This window comes from Prionailurus viverrinus, chromosome B3, assembly GCF_022837055.1.
Source record: "Prionailurus viverrinus isolate Anna chromosome B3, UM_Priviv_1.0, whole genome shotgun sequence".
Taxonomy (NCBI): Eukaryota; Metazoa; Chordata; class Mammalia; order Carnivora; family Felidae; genus Prionailurus; species Prionailurus viverrinus.
In genome coordinates, this window is record NC_062566.1 from 117,072,906 (window position 1) to 117,097,847 (window position 24,942).

Here is a 24,942-nt window from a genome sequence, read left to right on the forward strand (position 1 = left end):
TTTTTTTTTAAAGTTTATTTATCTTGAGAGAGCAAGCGGGGGGGGGGGGGGGGGGCGGGGCATAGAGAGAAGGAGAGAAAGAGCGAATCCCAAGCAGGCTCTGCGATGTCAGCGCTGAGCCAGATGTGGGGCAGAGCATTACCTGAGCTGAAGTCAAGAGCTGGACGCTTAACCAACTGAGCCACCCAGGTGCCCCTAATAGTTTTAGCATGTGTTTATATCTCTATTAATATCTTGGGGGGGGGGTTGTTGTTTTAAATGAAATTATACTGTGTATATTTATTGCTGAAATGAGGGGCATCTGAGTGGCTCAGTTGGTTAAGCATCCGACTCGATCTCAGCTCAGGTCTTGATCTCAGGGTCGTGAGTTCAGGCCCCGTGTTGGGCTCCATGTTGGGCATGGAACCTACTTAAATTATTTTTCTGAGGTGAATGCTCTTGTTGCACAGTGCTATAATCCATTCATTTCCATGTCTTTATAGCAGGAATCCACCAGAAAATAAATATTTTAGGCTCTGGGAGCCGAACGTCTCTGTTGCAGCTATGTAACTCGCACCACTGTAGGAAAGCAGCCATAGACAATATAGAAATGTAGGAACAGGGCTGTGTTCTGATGAACAGACAAAGGACTGGGTTTAGCCCACAGCCCTTAGTTTGCAAACTCCTGAACTAGAGTATCACTGGATGAGTTTGGGAGAGTCTGTTTTTCCTTTCTAGTGCTGAGGGAACAGTGCTGCCTTGAGTCCCAGTGCACATGCATAAGGGGTTTCAGGCCGGGGGTAGAAGGGCCACAGGTATGTGCGTCTTCAGCTTTATGAGATGATAGGAAGTTGTTTTTTATTTCGTTATACTGACTCACTACTGGTGCTCGGATGCCCTGGTTGTCCCATATCCTCACCAACACTTTTTTTTTTTTTTTTAATATTTTTGAGAGAGAGAGAGAGAGAGCAGGGTGAGGGGCAGAGAGAGGAGAGAGAGAATCCCAAGCAGGTTCTGTGCTTTCAACACAGAGCCTGAGGCGAGGCTCAGTCTCACGAACCGTGGAGATCATGACCTGAGCCAAAATCAAGAGCAGGATGCTCAACCAGCTGAGCCACCCAGCTGCCCCATCCTCGCCAACACTTATTTAGTGCATATAAACTAGTGTTTTCTTATCGCTTTGGTATGTATTCTCTTCACTGTCAGATAAGCATATTCCATATGTGGTCTAGCCATTTGGGATTCCTTTCCTGTGAGATGCTTGTCTGAGTCTTTTCCCTGTTTTTCTACTTTATTTTTTTCTCATTGGTTATAGAAACCTGTATATGTTCTGGTCATTTTATTAGTCACTTTTCAGTTGTTGGTGTTGTAAAAAGCTCCCCATTTGTGGCTTCCTTCTCTTGATGGAGTCTTTTGATGATCAGAAGTTAGTAATTTTTTTTTAAATTTTTTTTTTTAACGTTTATTTATTTTTGAGACAGAGACAGAGCATGAACGGGGGAGGGTCAGAGAGAGGGAGACACAGAATCTGAAACAGGCTCCAGGCTCTGAGCTGTCAGCACAGAGCCCGACGCGGGGCTCGAACTCACGGACCGTGAGATCATGACCTGAGCCGAAGTCGGCCGCTTAACCGACTGAGCCACCCAGGTGCCCCCAGAAGTTAGTAATTTTAATAAATGGAATTTATCTGTTTTTTCCTTTGTGGTTTGCACTTTTATGTTATTCAAAAAGTTATTTTCCTGGCCTGCTTTCTTAAAGATGCTTTCCTCATCTGCCTTACCTGTTAGATCTCAGACCCTGCTGGAACCAATTTTTTAAAAAGTTTCTTTTTAATATTTATTCATTTTTGAGAGAGAGAGAGAGAGAGAGACCCAGAACCCAAAGCAGGCTCCAAGCTCTGAGCTGTCAGCACACAGCCTGATGTGGGGCTCGAACCCACGTACCATGAGATCAAGATCTGGGCAGAAGTCAGACTCTTAACCGACTGAGCCACCCAGGCGCCCCTGGAATCAATTTTTGAGTATGTTGAGCCTTTTACCCTCAGTCTGCCCTGGTCACACCGCACCCCTGACCACAGCCCTGAGCCTGCCCCCATACATCCTGGGTGGCCAAACCTGTCCCGTCTTCCCTGACTCAGCCTCTCGGCGATATTCCAAACACGTGGCCAGCCTTTGTGCCCTTTTCTCTTGGCTTCTCTGCCCTCCTGTTTGCGTGGTTTTCTCCTTACCTCTCTCACTGTGCTGTTTATCTAGTCCTCTTAGCAAATGCTTCTCTTTCCTGCTCTTTACATGTTGGTGTTATTTGGGACTTGGAACCAAGGTCTTCTTCACCGGCACCCTGCAGGCGATCCCTTCTAGGTCCAAGACTTGATACAGATTGACTCTCAGTCTTAGACCTGCAGTTCCACCTCCTGCCGTGCATTCTGATGCTAGTGCCTGACTGCCCTGCTGGCATGCCCACTTGGTGTGCTTATGAGGCATCTCAGACTCAACACACCCAGAGGGTACATCTAGCTGTGCCCCACCCCTCCCCCAAAACCCTAGTCTTCCCCATCTCAGGAACGGCACCCCTATTTACTCCTTGCTCAAGCAAAACCTAGAAGTCATCCTGGACTCCTTTGGAGTCAGTGTCCAAACTGTATTTGAGATCCTCCCCCTTTTCTTCATCTCCATGGCCATGACCCGATCCAGGGAAGTGCCATCTTCTTCCTGGACCATCGCAACACTTTCCTAACTGGACTTCCGATTCCACTTCGTGTTGAATCCAATCCCCGTAGCAGCCAGAGGGATCTTTTTAAAGCACTAATATGATTCTGTCACTTTGCTTCACGTCATTCAAAGACTTTCCATTGTACTTAGAATAAAGTCTAAGCACTGTAGTCTGATCTTTAAGATCCTTCCTGCATGGTCTAGCCCCTCCCTACCTTTTCAGTGTCATCTGATCCCCTTCCTTTCCTGCCCCCTCACTCCTGCCCACTCTACTCCAGCCTCACTGGCTGACTTTCCATCCTCAAGCATGATGGGCTCTTGCTTACCCTAGGAGCTCTGAACTGTTCCTCCTGCCTGGAACACTGTCCCCTCATATTTGCAGATTTAACTTAAATGTCATCTCAGAAAGGCCTCTCTTCCCACTTCGTTTCTATCATACCCCTTTGTTTACTTCCTCACTAAACTTCTCCCAGTCTGAAATTATCTTATTTAGTCATTCGTTTGCATGATGTTTACTGTGACAGCCTCTAACCCAATGGTTATTGACTTAGGGGCTCATGAATTCTTCTGAAAATCCGGTGGGAATTCTACCATAAAACATACGCAAGTACTTGCACATAAAATTTTGCAGATGATTTTAGGAGCTTCGCAGGACCCCTGGAGCCCACCTCAGAGGTTCCCGGAGTCAGATTAAGACCTGTTATTACAGAATCAGAGTTTTAGAGGTAGAAAGAACCTGAGAAACAATTCAGTCTCCCGGATGGTAAATTGCCTTTACCATTAGACTGACAGCTGTGGCAGGGGGATACGTCATCCAAAGGCTTAGGCACAGTTGGGATCAGTAGGCAAGAGGGCTGTGACCTATTAGCAATGTCTGCCACAGACTAGGAAACGGGAGGCAGCGGCACAGCCAACAGCTATTTGCCATGCCTGATACGGTGCAACTGAGTTTAATTTGTCCAAGGCCACGCAGCTAGTAAATAACAGAGCTGGGTGGTATTTAGTCTCTTTGGTTATGTGAGAATTCCTTGTAAGAAGCCCATCCCAACTCAAAATTGATGGTTTGGCCAGTAGCAAAGCCTGTAGCTTTTCCTCAAAGGGAAAAAGAAAGGAAAGGAAGGAAAGAGAGGCTGAGTCTAAATAGCCTGGCCCTGTCACATGTACGGTGTTGGAGACTTTTTGGTGGCTCGGAATGCAGGACCAACCCAGGCTTGCTGAAATGTCCTTGGGCCCATGATGGCCCGAGTGAGAAGAGTCCAGGAGAGAGAGCAGCAGGAGATGAATACTTTAATAGACAGGAGGCCGGGGCTCCTCACTCAGTGCCATGGTACCCACCAGGGACCGTTGGCACAAATCCCAGAATATTAGGTAGCACGTGGGTTTACCCACTCACGAGGCTCTCTTGACTTTTAGTGAGTCAGGCGTGAGGCTGTCACCATTATGATCTGGCACCAGGGTAAGAGGCAGCCCCAAATAGCCATCCTGTCCTAGGCAGCAAGGTGAGCTCACCCGTCACCCAGAACTCCCCGCAGGACAGGTAGCTAAAGGAAGCCCCCCATGTGCAAGGGGTGTAGACGAGTGCTTAGGGTACTCGTCTGCTCTGCTGGGGCACCCGTCAGCATGCCCCCATGACCTGCAGCTTCTGGATACCCACATCACCTTCTCGGTGGTTTTCCCTGTTAGAGTTGAGTCAGCTGTCATTTTGTAGAACTTGTAGGCAGAGTCAACCCTTAAGTCCCCAAGGAAGAATATTGGTCAGATCAAGTATTGACTAAAACAGGTTTAGTGTAGTGCTCCCAGATCTGGAAAGTCATCAGAACCACTGGAGGAGCATTGAAAAATTACCCATTCCTGGACATCATGCCAGACCTACTGACTCAGAACCTCAAAGGAGTAAGTAGTCAAAGTCTGTATTGTTCCAGGGCTTTCCAGGGCATCCCAGTGATCCCACAGACTGGTGGCCTCAAGTTCAAAGCAAAGGAGATAGGATTTGGAGGTCAAGATTCAGATCCTCCCTCCAAAATTTCCTGGCTGTGTGACCCTGAGCAAGTTACCCCTCTTTTCTGAGCCTCAGTTTTCACATGGGAATAATAACAATAATAATATTCCACATAATAATTCTCCCCCCTCAATATTGTTATGCAGAGTTAATGAGATTTGGAAATAGCTTTGTAAACTGTGAAGCATTGCACAAATGTGCACCTGTTTACATCATTCATAAACCAGGGACACTGAATTGAGGTGGGGTGGACTGGGAGGGTGGGATTTCTGGGTATGGCGAGGGGAAGGGTCCTGACCATGAAAAACTTGGCCATGTCAGGAGAGATCCTGCCCTTAGACATGGATAGCAGCTCTGCAGAGGAGGCCAGAGGACACAGGCTCGGGGGCCTTTCTCTCTTCAGCCTGGTGTGAGCCTTTCTTGTGGGAGGAGAAATGTGACAGGGGCATTGCCTGGGCCAGGCTCTGGGCCAGGTGCAGAGGGCCACGCTTTTCAGAGCTTCAGCTGGTTATTTTTAGTGCCTGGCTAGAAAAGAAAGAAACTTGAACTGTCCCCGGCTGCTGTGCCCCCTGCACACGTGGCTATTTTTACTTCCGAAAGACTGGGATCTTGTCCAGCTTAGGGAGGGAAAATGAGAAGAAAGGAGGGAGGTGGAGGGAAGCAGGAATTATTTTACTTCCATTAAGAAAAAAGCCAGAAGGCTGATCTTACCAAGTCAGCAAGTGGACATCTGATCCAGGACGTGGCAGCCGCTGCCTCTGGACGCTGATGCACCTGCGGTGGGTGGGAGAGGTCAGCAGATGGGCATGGGATCAGGAGGTCTGGGGGCCTGCCATCCCTCCTTGCAAGGACTTTAGGCCCCAGAGTGGCCCTGCGGCTTCTTTAATATTTCCTGTGCCCTGAGTTGGGAAGTAATGGGACACGGCGGGTGGAGGGATCCCAGCCTGGTGACGAGCCTGGTGGGGGCTGGGAGCCGTACAGCTGCAACCAAGGCAGAACCTGTGTCCCGGGTTGGACAGAGGCAGCGCTCCACCCTGTGGGCATATTCAAGAGAGAACGCGGGGAGCTGTGTGCCCCTGGGCACATTATTCAACCTCTCTGAACCTTAAGGGTTCCTTAAGTTCCTTAAGGGTTTTGTTTAACAAACCTGATTCATGTTGTTATAACTAAGGGGGTGTGTTTCTCTCTCTTTCCAAGAAGGCAGTCAGTTCCTGCCAGACCCTACCACCTTCCATAGGCAGAAGAAAGGAAAGAAATTATGAAGCTCCTACTGTGTACCAAACACTTTGTTACTTTCACGCATTTTACGTTACTTAACTCTACTCACCTGAGAAGGGAGAAGTATTTTACAAAACTTTAATAACTTAGTTGAGATACAATTCACTGCTTATTAAAGTGCATTGCCGTTTCAAAGACCATTTTTAAGTACACAATTCAGTGGCACTAAGCACATTCACAGCGATTCCATTTCCCAGACTTCTTCATCATCCCAATCAGAAAACCCTGTACTCATTAAACGGTAACCCCCGGTCTCTCCACCCCCCCCCCCCCCCCCAGGCCTTGGTAACCTCCAATCGGCTCTCTGTCTATTCTAGATATTTCTTATAAGTGGAATCCTACAACATCTCTCCTTTTGTGTCTGGCTTCCTCCACTTAGTGTAATGTATTCAGGTTTCCTCCATCCTGTAGCAGGTGTCGAGAGTTCATTCCTTTTTATTACGACTGAGTAATATTCCCTTATATGTTTGACCCCGCATTTTGCTTATCCATTCGTCTGTTGATAGATCGTTGGGTTGCTTCCACCTTTTGGCTGTTGTGAGTATTACTGGCATGAGCATTGAAATACAAATAACCTGTTAGAGTTTCCTGATTTCAGTTCTTTTGGGGATATACCTAGGAATGAAGTTCCTGGATCATAAGACACGGCTGATAATTCAGTTTAACTTTTGGAGGAACTGCCCAGCTCTTCTCTACAACAGCTGCACCATTTTGTATCTCCGCAAGCAGCTAAAAATTTTTTTTAATCTTTTTATTTTTGAGATAATTGTAGATTCACATGTAGTTGTCAGAAGTAATACCGTTTCTCCCAGTGATAGCAGCTTGCAAAACTGGTGTGGTATCACAGCCAGGATGTTGATATTGATACAGTCACGATAGGGAACAGTTTCAAGGGTGAAGTATTTTTAATAATAGCAATATTAACTGACACTTAATGGTCACTTACTAGGTGCCATTTACAATATTTTAAGTGCTTTATTATTTTATTTTTAGTTTTTTAGTTAAACTTTTTTTTTAATGTTTATTTACTTTTGAGAGAGCGGGAGAGAGAGCATGAGCAGGGGAGGGACAGACAGAGAGGGGAACAGAGGGCGTGAAGGGGTCTCTGTGCTGACAGCAGCAAGTCTGAGGTGGGGCTCAAACTCACGAACAGGGAGGTCATGACTTGAGCCAAAGTCAGTCACTTAACCGACGAGCCGCCCAGGCACCACCTTCGGTGCCGTACGTGTATTAACTCATTCAATCCTGAACGACAATCCTATGAGGTGCCACACTGTTATTTTAGTACAGGTGTAGAAACTGAGGCCCAGAAGGGTGAAGAAACTTGTTCCAGGTCATTCAGGTACTAGGGGGGGTAGAATCAGGGATTCCATCCAGGTCTGACCCTGAGGCAAGGGCTTTTTTCTTCTGCTTTAGAGGCACAGACCTCTGTGCACCCCCATACAGTTGCTACCCTCCAAACAGAGTCACCAGGCATGCCCGGCAAGCTGCAGCCAGGAAGGTTCTGGGTCTTTGCTTTCAGGCCTTGTGATGAAGCATCTCAGCATGGACTTGGCTCCTCCTCCCGTTCACACTCCCTTTCCCCCTGTTCCTTGCAAGGGTGACTGAGCACATCTCACCTCCCCATTGTCTTGGTCAGGGCTGGGCAGGAGCCGATGTCCCCTCACAGGCCACCAAAGAGGATTTAATGAAGGCACTATTTACAGAGGGGTGAGTGTGATTGTGGGAACCAGTCAGAAGTGGTGATGGACCCCAGGACTAGCAACAGTGGGGAGCCTTTAACAGTGCCAGCCTGAAAAGATCTGGCAGGAATTGCCTGAACGAGAAGGTGAGAATTGTAGCTGTTCTCAGAGGTCAAAGTCAGACTGCATTCCTACCTGTGTGGTCTCGGCAAGTTACTCACTCTCGCTTCGCCTCAATTTCTCCATCTGTAAAACGGGCTAATAGAATCTCCCTCTAGGGTTGTTGCAGTCCCTACGTGAAATGCTCAGAGCAGAGGGCAGCACCAAGTAACGGCTGCTCAGTAGATGTGACCTTCTCCTTACATTCTTGTCTACAAGATTTAGGGGTGTTGTCGTGTTGGCTCCCTGTCTAGTCCTGAGGTCAACTACAGGACTCAGAATGCACAGGAACATCCTGCACAGGATTCCAGGGATTATTGATCTTTTTGTATTCTTAGCAAATTTGTGAATGCTTAAATTTTGGCCTGCACATGTTAAGGGATTAACAGTGTTGAACAGTGGTTCAACAAAGGGTGTGTATTCATTACGGTATTTAGACATCTGGAATAGCTCACGTGTTAAGTGTTATGAATGCTTTAAATTCAGAAAGTATCAATAAAATGATGGAATCTAATAATCCCAGACAGCGATTATAAATTAATTAGTATTTTAATATACTCCCTGAGCCTACTTTTTTAGACAGTTTGCTAAAACTCTGAGAACACAAACAGTAAGCCAACTCTTCAAGTTCAAGTTGCCTTCTCTCTCTCTCTCTCTCTCTCTCTCTCTTTTTTTTTCCCATTTGGTGTTTGTAAGACTTAAGCATCCTAATTTAAGAAGTAATTGTCCATTTTATTAGTTAAAATTGCTTTCTGCTGCAAGTTACGGAGAACTTGACTGCTAGTAGCTTAAGCATCGATAAAGGAGATTGATTTCCCTACCTACCAGGGATTCTGGAGATCGGCAGTTGCTGGCATTTCCCAGGCTCTTTCTGTCTTTTTTTGGTGTTCTTTGACGTCCTCACTTGGCTGCCACAGCTCTAACCTTCACCTTCCAGGTCAGGGCAGGAGAAAGGCAACAGAGTTGCACCAAACATATCTGTCTCTCCTACCAGAAAAGCAAAACCATTCCCGGAAGCCCCCAACATGGACTTCCCCTTACAGCCCATTGGCTGGAACCAGGTCATATGACCAGCACTTGCTACCACAGAAACTGGGAAAGTAGGAACCAGGATTGGTAGGACTATAGTGCTAGGGGTAGGATGTTTCTATAAACAAAACCCAGGTTCTGTTAGCATGAAAGAGAGGGAATGAAAAGTTAGTTGGGTAGACAACTAATAATGTCTGCCAGACCCAACCGTTAGAATCTGGTGATTTGTTTTTAAAGGATTCATGATACAGCATCTTGCTGCAGCGCTCAGGATGAGAACCCAGTCCATGCCATTATCTCATTTACTAAAATTGTGAGCAGTGTACTCTAGATAAAGTATAAAAACACATTGGCAGATAATACGTACAAACACAGTTGACCAGCGTCTGTTTAGGCAGAGGGTAGAGGAATTCAGACCTCTGTCCCCTGTCTCTGTGTTGAAGAAGCTGACCATTCTCAGTTCAGAGCAGACCACATCAATAAAGACAAATGCGTATAAGGCAGGGAGGTGATTGGCCTGAAAACACTGTACGAATATAGAAAATAAGGAGTGCTTGGCCACAGAAGGAGGGTGCCCAAGGATGTTCAAGTCCATGAGGGGTTGTCTTGTGAAAGGGGGTAGTCTCATTGGATGGGATGGAGGGTAGGTAGAAAGTGACCTAGAGACAGAATTTAGCTCAATACAAGGGGAAACTTTGATGAGGAATGGGCTGTCCTAAGGGAGTGAATTTCTAGAGGCTGGGGGGAACAGATGGAAACTGGGAAAAGGATAAGACCCTGAGAGTCTTTTGTTTCCTAAGCCTGCAGCGCTTCATTTGAACTGGTGCATCAGTTCACTCAGACACTTGACTGCCTACCACGGGCTGGGTGAAAATGGAGCTGACTTGGGCTCTTTCCCTTAGGAACCCAGTGAACTGAAAAGCGGATAGGAACAGAGGGAACAAAGCGCGAGGTGGCACACAGTGCAGTGAATGCTGCCGTGTGGGGCAGTGGCAGTGACGGCCTCCCTTGGCCTGTTGAACCACTGCCAACTTACCAAGCCTTTCCCTGCTGTTGTGTCATTCTGGTGTCACAAGAGCCATATTCGGTGAGCAGAGTTGATACTACCATTGCCTCCTTCCCCATACCTGGTGATGACGAGACCAAGGCTATGAGAGCCAACTGGGCCAAGGCCGTTGAGACAGGTCTGGGACCTTGACCAGTGGATCCCATGGGGTGGAGCGCTTATGGGCTTGTGGCTGGGGGAAGATCTGGGAAAGCAGGCAGGAGGCCAGGATGCAAACCTGGCTCATACCAGACATCAATTGAGGCATAATCGAACCCAGCAGTCTACTTTTCTTAAGAAAACAGAATAAGCTGATAACTGATGCATGTATTGATTGGAGCCATTGACCATCCTGCTGTGAAGATCTGAAGGAGAAAATTTAGAGGAGAGATTACAGCCACCGGGCCCAGGGGAGCTGTACCCTGGAGTAGCAGAGAGCGTAGGTACTGGCTCTTTTACTAGGCAGATTACTCAGTCACCCGAGCCTCGGTTGTTCTCGTTTGTAAAATGGGGATAATTGTGCCTGCTTTATATGCTGTAGATTACAAAGGGCAACACAGAGAAAGTCCTCCACAAATTAGGCTGTTCTCATGTTTGTCATTACTGTGATTTACCAGAGAATTGTATATACTTGTTGGGGAAAAATGGTAATAATAATGGTGATGATGATGGTGATAGTAAAAGCTCCAGCTTTTTTTTTTTTAATGTTAATTTTTGAGGGGGTTGGGGGGGGGGCACAGAGAGGGAGACAAAAGATCTGAAGCAGTCTCCACGCTGTTAGGGCAGAGCCTGATGTGGGGCTTGAACCCATGAACTGTGAGATCATGCCCTGAGCTGAAGTCAGATGCTCAACCAACTGAGCCACCCAGGCGCCCCCAGCTCTGGCTTTCTAAGCATCCATTGGGCATTGGGCACCATGACAGACCCTGTAATGGGACGGGGAGCAGCCCCTGGTTGTAGCGGTGCTGTTGGAGCTTGGATGTCTGGAAGAAGCACCCAGCCCCCAAGGGAAGGAGGCCCAGCCGTTCCTGTATGCATCAAGACTTTCTTGAACAGCCACTACAGGCCAGGCCCTATATCAGGACAAAGAACATTCTAGATGGAGGTTGTGACAGAAGTGGCAACTGCTCATCTCCTTGCCTTGCTAAGGGACCCATGCCTCTTTCAGGGTTTTGTTGAGCAGTTCCCACTCCTGCTACACCACCCGGGGTGGGTGTAGGGGAGAGCTTGTGAGACTAGCCTCAGGAGAGAAAGTCAGTGAGGTGGGGAAGGGCTCATCCTGGACTCTGGTCAGACCCCGGCACACAGTAGGTGCGCAGGAAATGGGCCCCCTCCTCATCCTGTGTGAATGAAGTCAGGCATTCTCACTTTTAGTCTTACCAGCTTTCTAAGACAAAGCAGAGCCTGGTGGAGGGTTTGGCTCACAACGTCCGGGGTCCGTGTTGTAGGCAGCGGCGGGGTGGGGGGGCAGCTGCTTTGTAGCTGTATCACTGGAGGGTGTCAGGAAAACAGAACTTTCCCCACAAAACCCTCAAAGGAGGAGCCATCCTTCCTGCCTTTGTGTGCCTGCTCCTTCTGCCCTCACTGAGGGGGCCAGAAGGGAGGGGTGGCGTTCAGGAGCCAGAGCCCCACCAGCATGTGGGTTTAGCTCCTGCACCGGATGGGCCTCCTCTGTCCCCTTCAAGGTCCGGGCCGCTGCCAGTCTGTAGGATGCTATATTGCAGCCCTTTCCAAACACCGTTGTGCCTCTGAGTCACCTTGTTGAAGTGCTGACTCCCGTTCCTAGGGGGCAGCCTGACATATTTGCATTTCAGACAAGCTCCCGGATGATGCCTGGCCTGGACCACCCTTTGAGAAGGAGGGCAGTGGCCGGTGTCCCACCTGCCTTCACTCCGCGCTCTGTCACATGCATGCTGACTGAACTGCCTCCTGGTGACCGCAGCTGTGCCCAGGGCTTGCTTTGGGCCCCACAGCCCGCCCAGCCCCGGTCGGGGAAGGGCTGGTGACTGCCAGGAGGGGCGGTTGGATGCCCAAGGCCCTCATCTGCAGCAGGGTAACCGGGGAGTGTCCTGCCCTGACTCCCAGGGTCTTCAGGGAGGCTGAGCCTCAGCTAGCAACGGCAATAACCTGCTCACCTACTCAGGAACACACTCGTGATTGGCTTTCTTCCTGGGTTCACCTTCAGATAAACTCTCCTTGTCACAGGGTCTGGTCCAAGGCAACCCAACTGTAGGCGTGGTCAGTTGCAATCTGCTCTGCCCCTCAAAGCAGCAGGGGAGTTCACTGGAAGCTTCTCAGGAGGCTCAAGGACCACACTTAGAAGCCAGACAAGGACCAAGGGAAGCTCCAGAAAGCCTAGGCACAAGAGATGCAGTAGCCAGGAGAGTGTGGCCCAGGGTGCCCACACCCCCGCTGCTGACCACCGCTGCAGCCCTGAGCAGCTCTCCCCCTCCGTTTTGGTGCCATTTGATCAAAGCTTCCCGTTAGCTGTTCCTGAGTCACCAGCCCATGCTTCAGCCTCCAGAGGGTCGAGTTAGATACCCAGAGTTGCAGTGGGCACAGGCCCCCCCACTGCGAGATGACCCACAATAGGGGAATTACCTTTAAGCGGGAAGCAGGGGTGAGATGCTGGGTAGACCGTCTCCCCCCAGAAAAGTTTACTGCAGCCATGCTCACCATCAAGTACAGGAATGTCAGACAGGGGGGTGAAAAGGACGCCGCTGATGAAAATGCAGAGCAGTGACTGGCCCCACATAGAGTCCCCCTGGGCCATCTGTCTTGGTGGCTCACAACATCCTCCCTGAAGGATGGAGGAGGTCTGAGCCCTTGACTGGGAGCACGTGGGCACGGTACCATGCCGGTTCCCCACCCCAGTTCCCTTAGGGCAACTAGCAGTTGAAAGGCTGGTCCCTCTTATTCAGCAAACAAAGTGATTTCACTTTCTATGGCTCTCATTGCCCCGGAAACTTCCTCTCGCGTCCCAGGGACTTAACCGTAGTAGCTGTACATCCTCAGAAGCAGCCAGCAAATCACCCTTGGCCTGAACGGGATCTAAATCCTCGTTCCATTCGGTCACCCATATTGCTGCCTTCTGGCCTCTCCCCAGGAAGGGCCTGAGCTGCCACCACTGCCAAGCTAGGAGGACAGGCAGGAGGAGGTGGCAGCGGGAAAGTGCCTTGAAGATCAACTACTAGGACTCTGAGGGTGATGCTGTTGACCTTTGGGGAAAGGAACAGGAAGTTGAACTTGACCTGTCACCTCAGAGGCTAAGGTGGCCACTGAGCGCTCTTCCTCTCAGGGCTCTATCTCATTACTTTTTTATTTTTTATTAAAAAATTTTTTTATGTTTACTTATTTTTGAGAGAGAGAGAGACAGAGTGTGAGCAGGGGAGGGGAAGAAAGAGAGGGAGACACAGAGTCCGAAGCAGGCTCCAGGCTCTGAGCTGTCAGCACAGAGTCCAACGCGGGGCTCGAACCCACAAGCTGTGAGATCATGACCTGAGCTGAAGTCGGAGGCTTAACCGACTGAGCCACCCAGGTGCCCCACTTTCTTTCACATTTTATGTGTTTTAATCAAGGCCCGGTTCATGGTAAGCTTAAGGGAGCCGCTCTGTTTCCTGTAATAATTCATACTTTGGAGCTAATTTGTTGGATCCCATCCGTTTTTCAGGGCAGGCCACATAGGTTGGTGTCCAGTCTTTGCTTGTGTGCCTTTGGATGAGGAACCTATTTGAGGTCCTGTCCACCCTGCAGGCTGGTGAGGGGTGTCAAATGGTACGAACATGTCTGTCTAGACTGCAGTTGCTGAGGGTGGGGTGGGTTCCTGGGAGGCCGTATCGACCCAGGGAAATAGCAGATCTCTGTAGGATCGGGCCTCATCCTGGGAAGGGATGTCAGTGTGGAGTAGCCACACCTGCTTTTGCACCTGCTGCTGGGAGACTTTGAAGCGTTCATCTTCCAGGTGTGGCCAGGACCACCTGCATCCCCATCCAGGAGAGTCTGGTCCACGGCTACCCACGCCCCTGCTACGGAGGGTACTACCACTGCCCGGACTAGTCCTCACACTCCCTTTAGTCTAGAAGACAGACCGTAGAACTCCATCCTACGATCTCTGAAAGTGGGACCCAGAAATTGACATCTGTAATGAACACCCATTCAGATGCTGCTTACGTGAAAAGGCTGAACATTCTTGTTCTTGTTCTTTGGAGGTGCCTGCCAGTGGCAGAGAGGTCCTTTCCCGTCTTGCAAGCCAACTCAACCCTCCCTGGATTCACAGCAGATCTAAAATAACGAGTCTTCCTTCCCTAACGTCTAGAGGAGTGCTTACATTGTGCTTTCCCTTTGGAGACGAAAGACTCAAGCTATGGGTTGCTCGGGATAGATGTCAGGAGGATGCTGAATCCAGAGGCAGGGCCGGGCCCGGGGCAGCTGGGATGGGTCATTACCGTTAGTTTTAGGATTGCGGGACTCCCTGGCTGAGCTGGCCATGGGGCAGCTGGAAACCCATCTAGTCGTGGGGGCCGAAGCCAGTGTTGCGATTCCAGAGTTAGTGCTAACACCCCTGATGTTGAATAGCCTGACACCTTGCCCCTTTCTTCCCCAACAGGTGTGCGCCTTGACCGAGTGCGTGGAGGCCGCCAGAAATACAAGCGACGGCTGGACTCTGAGAGCAGCCCATACCTGAGCTTACAGATTTCTCCACCCGCTAAAAAGCCATGTGAGTGTCAGGGCAGTCCATGCTCCTTCTGCCAGCATGGGTACCTGGGACATCTGGCCCCCGTGGGGAGATGCCACCTTCCCGCTGCTGGCTAGAGACAGTGTGGATCCTGGGGAGGTGGCATTGGTGGCCGGCTGGGTGTCGGGTGCTTCAGGCTTCATTCGGAAGGCCTTTCCATGTGGGATTTACAGAATGTGGTTCCAAATGAAGCATGATCCTAAGAAGGCATGGGCCCCGGCATCCAGAACGTGTCGCCCTCACCTGCCACTCAAAGCAGGTTCCTCTCAAGGGAAGTCACCAGCAACTTCCCTTGGAGGGCTATTTTTTAATAGCCCAAATCAACACGGCCAGCAAGTTTGTGGAGTGAGAAGGGGAGGGGGAGGGGAGAGACTCCTCAGAACCCAACTTTTCTTTCCGAGCCACTGCAGGCTCCACCCCGGCCCCTCCCTCCTCCCCCAACGTTCACATTGCTCCTCTGGTTGTTGGCAGTGACCAAGATTGTCTCCTACCTGCTGGTGGCCGAGCCGGACAAGCTCTATGCCATGCCTCCCCCTGGCATGCCGGAGGGCGACATCAAGGCCCTGACCACTCTCTGTGACCTGGCAGACAGGGAGCTCGTGGTCATCATTGGCTGGGCCAAGCACATCCCAGGTGAGTCCCATACGACCGGGCAGGGGTGGTATAGCCAGGGACTCTCAGCCACTGTCCCCGCCACTGTGGTTCTGATGCATGGGAGCCCCGGGACCCAGGAGCCGTGTTTTCTTCTGGGCTCCTTTTCTTTTCGTGGGATTGGAGGTAAGCAGGTGTTGGGAGGTCCAGTAACATTCCTGAACTGCTGGGGGCTCTTCAGAATCAGTGATCACTCTCGAGGGTTGCTGATTGCTTCTTACAATAGGTGAGATTCAAAGAGCAAGTTCTCTGAGTCCTTCAAGACCAAAGGGTTTTCTTGTAGACCTTATTGGAAATGTGCTGGGAAAATGCAGCAGAGAATTTGAGTCTCTTGCTTCCTTTAGCGGCCGGTGGACTGGAGTGGTTAAGAACATGGGCTGGGGAGTCAAAGTCTGGGATTCAAAGGATTCAACATCTGGGTCTGCGGCTCACTAGCTGTGTCACCCTGGGCAGGTCACCCGGCCCCTCTGTGAACAGGGAATAATAGCAGTACCTCCTTCGTGGGCTTTGCCGTGAGGATGAAATGCAAGAATGAGTGTGATGTGTGGTCCATGTTCACGTTCACTGCCGGCTCACTATTGCCACTTGCCTGATCTTACGGGAGGCCCATCTCTTAATAGGTGGCGTGGAAGGTGCATGTAATAAATACGTTTCAGGTGATAATGGACTCCGGATACGGCTGTTCGCTGCGTGTGGCCCACACCCTTCCTTCAGCATCCTCCGTCTGGACAGACGGTGGAAGCTGGTTTTTAATTTTATTTTTGTAGACGCCGATACCCACGTGTTTTGCATTACACACGTGTTGGGGAGCTTTCGAAAGCCTGTGCAGTTTGTGCCTCATAAGGTTTCTACAGCTTGTCTCATAGTGTGGTGGGGACATCCTGTTTTCCTCTGGCAGTCATCCACCACGGACTCGGATTCTTACTAGCGATGTGACATGGGGCAGTTTATCTTCCTGTCTGTAGGTCCTCTTTGTGTGTGTCGCCGGCTCTGAAAAATGAATGTAGCATACACGGTGGTGTAGCAAAGGTGTCTGAGACTTTAGATGCCAAGGCCCGCAGTTGACTGGGGGGAGTCAGAATGTTTTTACAGAAGACACGCGTGTGTGCACAACCTAGATGAAGGAGTCTTCCTGCGGACGAGGGCTCGGGAGCTGATGCTGGCATCACTTAGCTGGCAGGAAGCGTAGCATTCCTTGCGCAGATGGCCCCTGGCGTTCCGACTCGGGGAGGGCCTCACCGGGGATCTGAGCTGGACGCCCTTACTAAGGAGCTCAGCCTCTTGGGATTACACAGTCAGTAATTTTGAATCTGGCCCGTGCTGATTCAGCACAGACGTGGGGTCAGGCCACTGCGTAAGACACCTCAGCCCGGATTGCTCCACTGACCCGGGGCCGAATCCGGTACAGCTCCCCCTGCCCCTCACATCCTGCCCTCCCCGCCATCACACGCTCCTCTTCCATCGCATCCCAGCGATGGCTCAGGGGTGGCGCCTGGCGGTCCCCCAGGTCACCGCTTCCTTTTCCTGCCACCTCTAAGGGGAAGCGTAGAACCAGGAGGCGCTGTCTCCCTTGCACCCGTTCCTCTCTCCTGTCTTCCCTCCCTCCAGCGCCATCTCCCATCTGTTCCCGACCAAGAGGGAGGTGGGCCGAGCAGAGTGGCTGTTAGGGGCCCAGACTTTGGATCCAGACAGACCCGAGCCCTGATCCAAGTTCTGTCCTTACTGGCCTTGTGAAGAGATCTCATTTTTCTGAGCTTCAGTGTCCTTGCCTGTGAATTAGGAATCGTAATAGATGGTACAGGGCCATCAGCCCAGCCCCCGCACACAGTGGGTGCTTGATAAGTGGCAGGGACCGTGACTGTGTCATTGTCTTTGCTAATAGTATTAAAAGCTTCCTTTCACATCTTCCTTTTCCCTTGTCCAGAGCTGGATTCTTTTTGATTAAAAAATAAAATAAACATAGGGGCTCATTTGTCTGTCGGAAACACTAATTTGCCTATTTTGCATAAATTTGCATGCTGAATTATTTGGGCCTGACCTTCTAGTGTTTAAGGTAAAATTAATTAATAGTGTCTCCTGCCACTGCGTGTAAACCTCATATTAGGGGCGATGACATATCAAGTGCCTGATATGTTTAAACTAATCGACTTAATCCCATCTCAGATTAGACAGAAAACTCCCCTGAAGACCTGCTCACTGGCCTTTAGAGAGAGAGAGAGAGAGAGAGAGAGACAGCCAGAAAGAGACCAGGTTTATTAGCAGGGTAGATGCAAGCCAGGGCCCCACCCTGGGACTGACGTCAGCTCCTGTCCATCCTGGTTCCTGGACAGCAGAAGGTTCCTTAAGACCGCTCAGGTTAGCACTCTGAAGCAGAGCCCAGCCCACTTTCCTTAAGCACGGGAGACCACGTCTCATGACTCAGTACAAGCTAACCTCTCAGTATCTGTCCATAGCCTGGCATACAGAGGGCACTTCATACTTGCCTTTGCATGCATTTATTGAGTAAGGTCTCTTGCTAGGAGTTGTGGCTGATACAAAGAAGTAGATTAATTTCTGCCCCAAGGATCTCATTTATAAATAAGGTGGATAATTTTGTTTTTAGTAAAATACTCCTTTTTAAATTTTTTTTTAATGTTTGTGTGTGTGTGTGTGTGTGTGTGTGTGTGTGTGTGTGAGAGAGAGAGAGAGAGAGAGAGAGAGAGAGAGGGGCACGAGTGGGGGGTGGGCAGAGACAGAGAGGGAGACACAGAATTCGAAACAGGCTCCAGGCTCTGAGCTGTCAGCACAGAGCCCGACACGGGGCTCGAACTCGGAACAGTGAGATCATGACCTGAGCTGAAGTTGGACGCTTCACTGACAGAGCCACCAGGCGCCCCAATACTTTTTCCTTAAAAAGAATTTTTTTTAACGTTTATTTATTTTTGAGAGAGAGAGACAGAGACAGAATATGAGCAGGGCAGGGAGGGGCAGAGAGAGGGGGAGACACAGAATTGGAAGCAGGCTCCAGGCTCTGAGCTGTCAGCACAGAGCCCGACATGGGGCTTGAACTCACAGACCGTGAGATCATGACCTGAGCCGAAGTCGGACTCTTCAGCGGCTGAGCCACCCAGGTGCCCCCAACAAAATACTTGCTCATGAGAAATTCTAAACGTACAAAAATAGACCTAGACCTCCATGAGGAACCTCCATGACCCTTGCTTCAATATTACCACCCCACTGCCTGTTTCCCTTTACCTCTACCCTGTTTCCCATCTCCTGCACACTTAGGAGGCAGCAAGGAGAACCACGGGACCGAGGGATGCCATGGGATGCGGGGGCAGAGAGCAGACGCTGAGCTAGGCCTTCGGGACTGATGGGCAGTGGCCATGGAGGAAAAGCCCAGAAGGGCAGCAGGGCGCCACGAACACAAGTTTTCAGGCTGCAGGCCAGAAGCTAACATATGTACACAGGCGCTGAGCGACCCGCTTGGCCAGGAGGAAGGATCGTTTGAGCACAAAACTCATTTCTCAGCAGCCACCCCCCCCCCACCACCGGCTTTCACTCACATGTTTGAACGCACAGGACACTTTCACACGGGTGAGCTCCCTAGGGAGCTCGGGCTGATTGCGGCTCACTCAGAATAGCAGCCATTCCTTTGTTTCAGTCCGTCTGCAGTGGCCTTACCCCGCACACATGCAGGCTTTTACCTGGAGTTGAACTTTCCAAGTCCTGGGTTGCCCAGAGGATAAGCCCGAGTCTTTAGAGCGCCCACCCCTCGTTCCCCGGGAGTGACAGGTTCGAGCGAGGGGCAGCAGCCTTTAAGAGGCAGTGGGTATCGCTTGATGAATTGTCCTGTCACCCCAGGTGGCCTGGAGGCTCTGCCAGCCAGGGGAGCCCTCCCAGGCCAGGGTGACACGTGCACACCTCTGCGGGGGGGACCCCCCAGAGGCCTCCTCACGGAGGGCTCCTCAGCGGCCCTGCTCCCAGGTAGCCACCGTCTGGCTCTCGCTGGGGAGAGAAGAATGCCAGCGGCCGATGAAATATGGGCTGCCGAGTGACAGCAGCTGTGTCTGGAGTGGCCTCAGATCCTATAATTACATCTCCCTTTATTACCTCTGCTAATGGCCCTCCAGGTCGACAGAAACGATAATAAATTAACAGATTATGAACTCCACTTGCCACAAATTATGTGCTCTTTTTTTTTTTTTTTTTCCTTAAATTCTAGGAGCTCATGCTGTCAAACCACTGGGGGATGGGGGCTTGGGAAGATCCTGACTGTTATCAGATCAGTTGGTGCAGATAAAGCAACTTTGTGGGGGTGGGCAGCAGGGCCCCAGGAGGGGAGGCGGGCAGGGACAGCCAGCTGGGGCAGGGCAGGACCTCCAGCGGGCAGTGCTCTCGCCCAGGGGCCTGGGCCACACCAGCCTCTCCCGGAAGCCACCCTGTCCCAGAATTGCTAATTGCTCGATGGAGGAGGAGACCCAGCTCAGCACAGAAAAGCAGACGTGGAGGGTGCTTGGCCGAAGGACAGGGAGGAGTGCTTCAGCCCTTGGTCTGGGTTTAAATAAAAGAAAGAGTATGTGCTTTTACCAAAGATGATGGGCAGGGACAGAGGGCTGGAAATTAGGAGTTCCAAATCCCTCATCTTTCTTAAACATCCTTCTGGGAATTTCCTGTGCACGTACAGCCACTGTGTGCGTACGTGTGTGTGCATGTTCTCTCCCCACCCTGAGACCATTCTAGAACAACTGCTCTACGTCTTGCTTTTTTTCATTGAATTCTATAACATGGTAGCACTTCCCTTGTGCTAGGCAGTGTACCGAGTACTCCGCACGTCAGCTCATTCAATCCACACAGTCCCGTTAGGAAAGTATTATTATTATTATTATTATTCCCGTTTTACAGATGAGGAAACTGAGGCACACAGAAGTGGACATACCCAGCGTCACAGCCAGTGGTCAGCAGAGCTAGGATTCTAGGGTCTGGTCGTGGCATCTGTGTCCTTAATAGTTAAGTCCTCCTTACGTTCATGGGTGTCTTTCCACACCCACAAAAATAGTTCTACCTCATTCTTTCTGGTGGCTTCTAACGTGCCATTCGTTTAGCTAATAATTATGTTTATATAGTAATTACACGAATCACATTAGTTACATTTAGGTTGTTTCCTGCTTGAGGCCATTACAGACTGATGGAACAAAACACCCTTTCACATTTATCTGTGTGTATTTGTGCATCCTTTTCTTTCTGGGAGAAATTCCTAGCAGTGGAATTTCCAGGTTGAAGGAAGCATGCCTTTTGTTTTATGCTGGATTTAGTTTTATTTTGGGACATCTTAAATATGGACAGGTTCAAAGACCAAAACTAGGTAGAAATGTGCACACAGAGCCTTCCCCTCCAGCCCTGTTGCCTCCCCTCCTTCCTCCTAGAGCTGTTTTTATGTTTCGTTCTTCCTTCTAGTGTGTCTTTTTTTGAAGTACTAGAAAGTATTTGAACTTTTTAAAATATTAGGACATACCACATATTTTCCCCCCCTACCTGGCACAAAGAGAAGCAGCCTCTGTATACCATTCAGCACTTTGGAGAGTACATTTGGATTTTCAAAGCCCCTTCCAGCTCCTTTTGGAGCCACTCAAGGAGAAGGAGAGAGGTCAGGGGCCGAGGGCCAAGTCCACTGCAGAGAGGTCCGCACACAGGCCTAGGTCTATCCTCAGATGGTGGCCCAAACTCTCAAAGGCGCTGTCCCCTTTCTCCCACCACCTGCTCCCCTCCTCCCAGAGGGCAGGCCTGTGTCTCTGGCTTCTGCACGATGGGAAAAGGTGCCAAAATTCAACCTCGTGGCTGAAGGACTGAGAGGGTCTCAGCGAGTTCTTTGGGCCCATTTTCTTGTCACCTAGGAGTCAGGGTCCAATGGCATTTCTTGTGCTCTGTGCTGGGAATATGCACTGCACATCTCCCTTGTCCCAGCCGGCGCTTGGCAGTGGGGGTGGGGAGAGGGACAGCAGCTCATTCCCGCACCCTGGGGTGTGCTCGCCAGTGGGGCCCTCGCCACCCTCTTTAGAGTCCCTCCTACCCTGCAGGGTTCAGCCCCAAGTCTCCTTCTGCAAAGCCTTCGGCACGTTCTTGTTTGGGCCAAGTTCTCAGAGCCCTCCACCCCCCTTGTTCTTCTCACTGCCCCAACTTCAGGGTCACGGCAGAGCTCGGTGCTCGGGGCATGCCTTTCCCTCCTGACCGCGAGCGCTTGCACTCAGGGACCCCTTCTGGTTGAAGCTCACCGTTCTGCCCACAGGGCCTGGCATTTAGCAGGTGCCCAGTGAGGAGGTGCTGGATGAAGGAAGAGACCAAAGATGCTGTTAATGTGCCTCTGGTGATGGTACCTTCGTGATGGGCGTCACAGGGGTCCCTTCTCTTTCGTTTCCAGAAGTCTCACTCTTACCTCACCTCCCTTTTTGCAATTGTCTGTTAATTTTGCCCCGTCCACCTCCTACATCTTCCCTCCCGGTCTGTCTGCTTCCAGTGCAGCCCCCACGTCCCTGCGTGCACACACCCTCATGAGCTGGCTGATTGGGATCTGTTAATTAATGTCGCCCAAGCCCTCTCCCGCTCAGAGGCCCGATAAGGGAAATTGGATGTCCGTTCTATCTGCCTTTTATTACCTCCCGGCTCTCCCTGCCACCACAGGCTGCCACACACCCCCTCTCACGCTGGGATCCAGACAGCACGCATACACCTGACCCCTCTCCCCAAGGAGGTATGTCAATCCAGGCCTGCCCCGTCCATCAGTGTCATCGCTCAGCTCTTTCGATGAGTGCCAGCAGCCAGGTGGTGAGCCAGGAGCCCCAGGAGTGCCCCCTAAGGTTGAACATTCGCGCACTGGTTGGAAAATGGAGAGGGACCGTGGGTTTTAGACTCGGGGGATGGCAGGTGAGGGGTGGGACAGACTCCACGGAAACCCAGAGCGATGGGCCTGTCGAGAAGCTCAGGACCACCCCGGGCCTCTAGCTGTGCCCAGAAGGAAGAAGAGGGTCATGCCAGTAGTGTGCTAATAACAACAAAAACAGTAACGACAGCCACGGGCATCACCCCTCGGTCAGGCTCGCCGGGCACCACCAGTGTAGGGAACAGAGGGGGCCTGTCTGAAAACCACCTCTTCACCCTCAAAGCCCCGGCATCAGCGCTGCACCCACACGGGGTGAGGTGCCAGGGCGCCAATGCAGCAGAGACCCACATGGGCAAACTCAGACCCGGCCGCCCGGGATGCATGGTACATACAGATGGCTGTGTGGATACTCTTCCTTCTTTCCGTCAGTCTGGCGGCATCCGTGTGGGAGCCAATCTTGGAATTTCTGGCCGAAGTTACCACCTTGTGTTTAGTGACCGAGAAGTTTAAAAATCAACTTCTTCCCTCCCTCCCTTCTTTCTCCTCCCGCTCCTTCTTCTCTACCCTCCTCTCAGATCAAAATGTTAATTGTTCCGGGATGCCTGGCTCCATTGGTTAAGCATCTGCTTCTTGGTTTTGGCTCAGGTCATCATCTCACAGTTCGTGAGTTGGAGCCCCACGATGGGCAAGAGTTTAAAAAAAAAAAAAAAGATGTTCATTGTTCCATGCCTGAGTTAAGTACGTGTATAAAGCAATTCCAGACACTTCTCATTTTGCACATGAAGACTTTTCATCTCATCGTTAATAGCAATAGTACGAGCTCAGTGAACATGTTGTATGTCCCATAATCGTTGTCTTATTCAGACCTCGTGGAGAGTCTGAAGCAGGTGTTAACAGTTATACCCATTTCACAGAAGGGGATGCTGAGGTTTGGGGCAGTTACAACTTTCACACGGTCAGCCTGCAGCTAGGAAATGGGGAGTCAGGGTTCAGGCCCAGGCAATCTCCCGAGCACATTGGACAAGACCATGTCATAATTCAGGAGCCATCCCCATCCCGACCTCCTTTTGCGCTGGGGTCAGCCTCCTTACTAGCACGGAGGGGGAAACTCCCATGATTCTAAGCGCTCGGAATGCAGGACGGCTAGGGTCATCGTTAGGTGGAGAGTGATGGCCAGGACGGCAGGGGTCTGACCCCTGGAGGAGAGGCTGCTCTGTGAGAAAGTGCCCCCTGACCCTGGGGGCTCTTGAGCTCTTAGCAGCCCGGGCTGTGGTCACTAGGGGGTCACTGGCTGGGAACAGCTGAGTCCTCTCTCCCGGTTGGGCCCCTGGGTCGGCACACACAGCTGAGACTGTGCAACGTTAAAACGCCAAAATGTCCCCTGGTTGAGCAGAGAGAGGGATCTGGAAAGTCCCCAGAGGGAAGGGGACCCAGTACTGCCGCCTTTTGATCCTATTATGAATTTAAAAACCCCTTCAATTACACACACATTTAATTAACCAAAAAAAACCTCTCCAGACATTTGAAAATAGCACAGAACTAACAACAAGAGTGATAATAACAATTGTCAACATTGACCGAGCTCTCATTACATAAGTCTTTTCCGTGAATTCCCCGTCTGACTCACTGGCCAAGGGAAGGACGAGGAGTTCAGCAGGTACGGAGGGAGGGGCAGGATCGGGGCCCGGGACCACCTCCTCCAGCCAGCCCTCCTGACTGCTGCTGCCCTCCTTGCCCCCTCTTCCCGCAGGCTTCTCGAACCTCTCTCTCGGGGACCAGATGAGCCTGCTGCAGAGCGCCTGGATGGAGATCCTCATCCTGGGCATCGTGTACCGCTCGCTGCCCTACGAGGACAAGCTGGTGTATGCTGAGGACTACATCATGGACGAGGAACACTCCCGCCTCGCGGGGCTGCTGGAGCTCTACCGGGCCATCCTGCAGCTGGTGCGCAGGTACAAGAAGCTCAAGGTGGAGAAGGAGGAGTTTGTGACACTCAAGGCCCTGGCTCTGGCCAACTCAGGTAAGGGCGGGCACGGGCCCCACGGTGGGACCTTCCGGAGGTCTTCTTGGGCCCCGGGGGGCACAGCCCCGGAGCTCGTGAGCGGGGCCACCGTGAGAGGCAGGGTGGCGTGAAGATGCCCGAGGTTCTTGTCACCAAAGGTTGTGCAAGGGGTTGGCCTGGAGCTAAAAGAAAAGGGCGGTGACCAAGGCCCGCGATAGGTGCTTCCTGAGCCCTTGATTTGCAGGGCGTTCTACGAACTGAGCCTCTGCTATCTAGCCCAGCACACCGGTTAAGGACAGAGGCCCTACAGTCGCTGAGAGTCAAATCCTGCTTCTGCCTCTTGGGCAAGTCGCTTCCCTCTGTGCCTCCTATTCTTTATCAGTAAAAAGGGGAACAATACAGAGTCCCTCCCCCACCAGACAGTGGAGGGGGTTTATTTGTACATCATTATGTTACACTGACAACACGCTGGGCTTACAGTAAGCGTTGAACCTGCTAAATAAATTAGCTGTGAACTTACTTAATTCTTAACAACCCTGTGAGCAAGGGTCTCATGATTTTTACCCCATTTTATAGACGGGGGAACTGAGGCTTGGAGAAAATTGCCCAGGGCCACACTGTCAAAGGGTGTCGGAGCTAGGACTCAAACCAAGGCCCTCTCGTTGCAAAATCAACCCCCAGCTCGTAGCCACTCCTTGAATCTTCCAGTCAGATCGCTCAGGCACAAGAGAGAGAAAACCTTCCCAGCTGAGTGGTCTGGTCTGTCGTTAAGAAGGAGGGCTTCACGTCCCACTCTTGATTTTGGCTCGGGTCAATGAT

General features: G+C 50.9%; 1 protein-coding gene across 1 annotated transcript in view; it reads left to right on the forward strand.

Annotated features, from left to right (window-relative positions):
• The window catches only part of ESRRB (estrogen related receptor beta), a 114,786-nt gene that overhangs the window by 83,880 nt on the left and 5,964 nt on the right, over positions 1–24,942 (forward strand). Inside the window, exons 4-6 of the mRNA XM_047863366.1 lie at positions 14,486–14,596; positions 15,086–15,247; positions 23,872–24,141. Of these exons, the coding sequence (XP_047719322.1) occupies positions 14,486–14,596; positions 15,086–15,247; positions 23,872–24,141 (543 nt within the window). The remainder of the gene's footprint in view (positions 1–14,485; positions 14,597–15,085; positions 15,248–23,871; positions 24,142–24,942) is intronic.